At 54.6% G+C, this 2,722-nt stretch overlaps 1 protein-coding gene across 1 annotated transcript; it reads left to right on the forward strand.

The window, feature by feature from the left end:
- Positions 1 to 755: 755 nt before the first annotated feature.
- LOC131210556 (trophoblast glycoprotein) lies at positions 756 to 2,213 on the forward strand. The gene has a single exon (XM_058203819.1). The coding sequence runs from the start codon at positions 756 to 758 to the stop codon at positions 1,962 to 1,964; it is 1,209 nt and encodes a 402-aa protein (XP_058059802.1). The 3' UTR covers positions 1,965 to 2,213.
- The last annotated feature ends 509 nt before the right edge of the window (positions 2,214 to 2,722 follow it).

A 2,722-nucleotide genomic window follows, 5' to 3' on the forward strand; every position in this document is an offset into this window, starting at 1 on the left:
ACCTGCCGTCTGGTTCGTCGTCCGTCATTCTCATGACATGACCAGCCCACCGGAGGCTCGCGAAGCGTATACGAGATGCGGGATGTGAGGGAAATAATTTCTACAGACCACAGAATGATCTGTTGACTGCTAGGACCCTAGCGCGAGTCTTCTTAGTTATGGCGTCGTTGTTGTTAACATTTAACATTGAACCCGCGAGTATGCTCTCCGATGTGTCACCATGAATTGTTTATCTGCAGACCGGAACCGGAACCGAAACGAAACCACTGCACATTGATAATAAACTAACCGATTAAGCAGCCTTTTAGCGCGGCTACACGATTCCCGATCGGAAGTTGTGCACTCCCCGGCCCCGATGGGGGCGGCTCCATTAACCTGAATTAAGCACAGCGCGCCGATTTGGGGCTGCAACCACCCCATTTGCATAGCCGCCACCCGGTGGGAATTTCGTTTCCGACGGATTGGAATCCGTAAGCCGCAAAACCAGCGCCAATAATTGGGCACGAAATTATCACGTGCTGTCGATGCGAAGCCGTAATGATCATTATGACGCTAATCATGATGCCGCAGCGAAGTGCACTCAATCCGTGGTCAGGGTGGTCGGTTGGGAAAGGACACTGATTAACTAATTAACGTACCGTAACTTTTGGCTTCTAGTTCGGAAAGCAACCAATCTTGTTCAGAACGTTCCAATAATTCTATTCTGTGACGACTCTAACTGCATCTTTTGTTCTTTTGTTCTTTTCTTCTTGTAGATGGCAAAGCTATTCAGGATAAAGCGCTGGCTGGTCCGGGTGCTGGTAGCCGTGCTTCTGCCCGTCCTCTCCCTGGCCGACGATTGTGGTCGCGAGTTCCGGGGCAAGTGCAGCTGTGGTTATCAGATGTACAACTACCAGACACAGTACGTGGTCAACTGCACCGATACCGGCTTCCGGGATACGCTGGTCCTGGAGCACCTGCCGGCGCAGACGGAGGTGCTCATCTTCAACGGGAACCTCGTCGACGAGCTGCCCTGGAACGTGTTCGGTGCGCTGAACGATCTCGCCAACCTGACGATCGTCGACATGAGCAACAATCACATTCGCGAGATCCGGGGCAAATCGTACCACCACGTGCCGAACGTGCGCCGGCTCATCCTGAACCACAACAACCTGAGCATCTCGCGGTACGACGACGAGGAGTTCAATCACCACCATCCGCGCGTCTTTTCCAACTTCGTCAACCTGCAGGAGCTGCACCTGACCAATGCGTTCGCGGACAACACGTCGGCCGAGCTGTCGGCCGATCTGCACGACATCTTCGTCAACAGCAACCTCACCAAGCTGGTCAAGTTGCACCTCGAGCAGAACGAAATCTCGCAGTTCAACGACAAGCGCGTGTTTTGCGATCTGCCCGCGCTGCTGGATCTCCACCTGGGCGACAACCTGCTGACGGAGCTGAACTTCAACCTGAGCTGCATGCCGCGGCTTCGCTTTCTCGATCTCGAGCGCAATCGGTTCGAGGCGGTCCGACCGCGCGATCTGGCGCTGCTGGAAGCGGTCCAGGTGCAGCCGGGACGCACCACGCCGCTGACGGTGGACTTTACGTACAATCCGTTCGTGTGCGACTGTGGTCTGTTTCCGCTGTACGAGTGGCTCGCGCGGACCAACGTTACCGTCCGGAACCGGGACGGGCTGGTGTGCCTGCGGAACCGGCAGGCACGGGAACCGATCCGTTCGCTCGGAATGGGCAAGTGCCGGAAGCTGCGGACGGGCTCGCCGGCGGATGACGGGGGGCACACCACCACCACGCTCGTCTTCGTGCTGATCTGCTTGAGCTGCGTGCTGGTGGCGCTCGTCGCGGGTCTGCTGTACGTGAGCAAGGACCGCCTGAAAACGCTGTTGACCCCGGTCGTCGACTCCGTTTCGAAGAAGGTCCACTACACCACGATCAAGGACGAGGACGCACCGGAGCAGTACGTGTGATGTAGCGTGCAGGATGCGAGCGGGTCTGTGTGGCGAGCCTAGGCCAGCCGACCGATCGAGAGCAGCGCTCGGCACGAGAACGGTATCCTATCTAATAGGAGGCGGTCTCCCTTTCGCAGGGTGGACAGTAGGAAGACGGCACATACAACACAGACATGTTTTGTTTTGTTGTTAGCTGAGAAATTTTTGCACCCTGTGTAAGGAGTTGTTAGTCGTGTGTTTCCGTCGAAGAAGGCTTAGGACAGCGAGACGAGCAAAATCAAAAACGGGCTCGCTTCCTTTGAAGAGAGCAACAAAGAGAGAGAGAGAGAGAGAGAACAAGGCGCACACAAAAGACACCGATGATTAGAAAGAAGGGAAGATATCTGTTGCGCCACAACATAGCCCCACTTGTTTGTGGCAGAAACACAACCAGTTCGATGTGGAACGGAGCAAAAACCAAACTGGCACAGTGCAGAAAACATACCTAACCTGTGATTACGTTTAATTAATCGTCCTAGAATATGTAGTGCCGCTTCGGTGCCCGTCGCCCGCGCTTGAGAACAGTTCTGCCGAAAGCCGGTTCGGTTCCAACGGTAAACATATCCGAAACATTATTGGTTACGATACTAAAACAGTGAAGTGCGGAACACACGTACGGGGATACTCGGCGCAGAAGAACACGATTTCCACTTCCGCTACGTTGGCACTTGAGCGCCTTCCATTAACACTTTTATTGCGATGGACATTGTAATAAAATTACGCCCTCACGTCGTGCG

The sequence above is a fragment of the Anopheles bellator genome, chromosome 2 (genome assembly GCF_943735745.2).
Source record: "Anopheles bellator chromosome 2, idAnoBellAS_SP24_06.2, whole genome shotgun sequence".
Taxonomy (NCBI): domain Eukaryota; kingdom Metazoa; phylum Arthropoda; class Insecta; order Diptera; family Culicidae; genus Anopheles; species Anopheles bellator.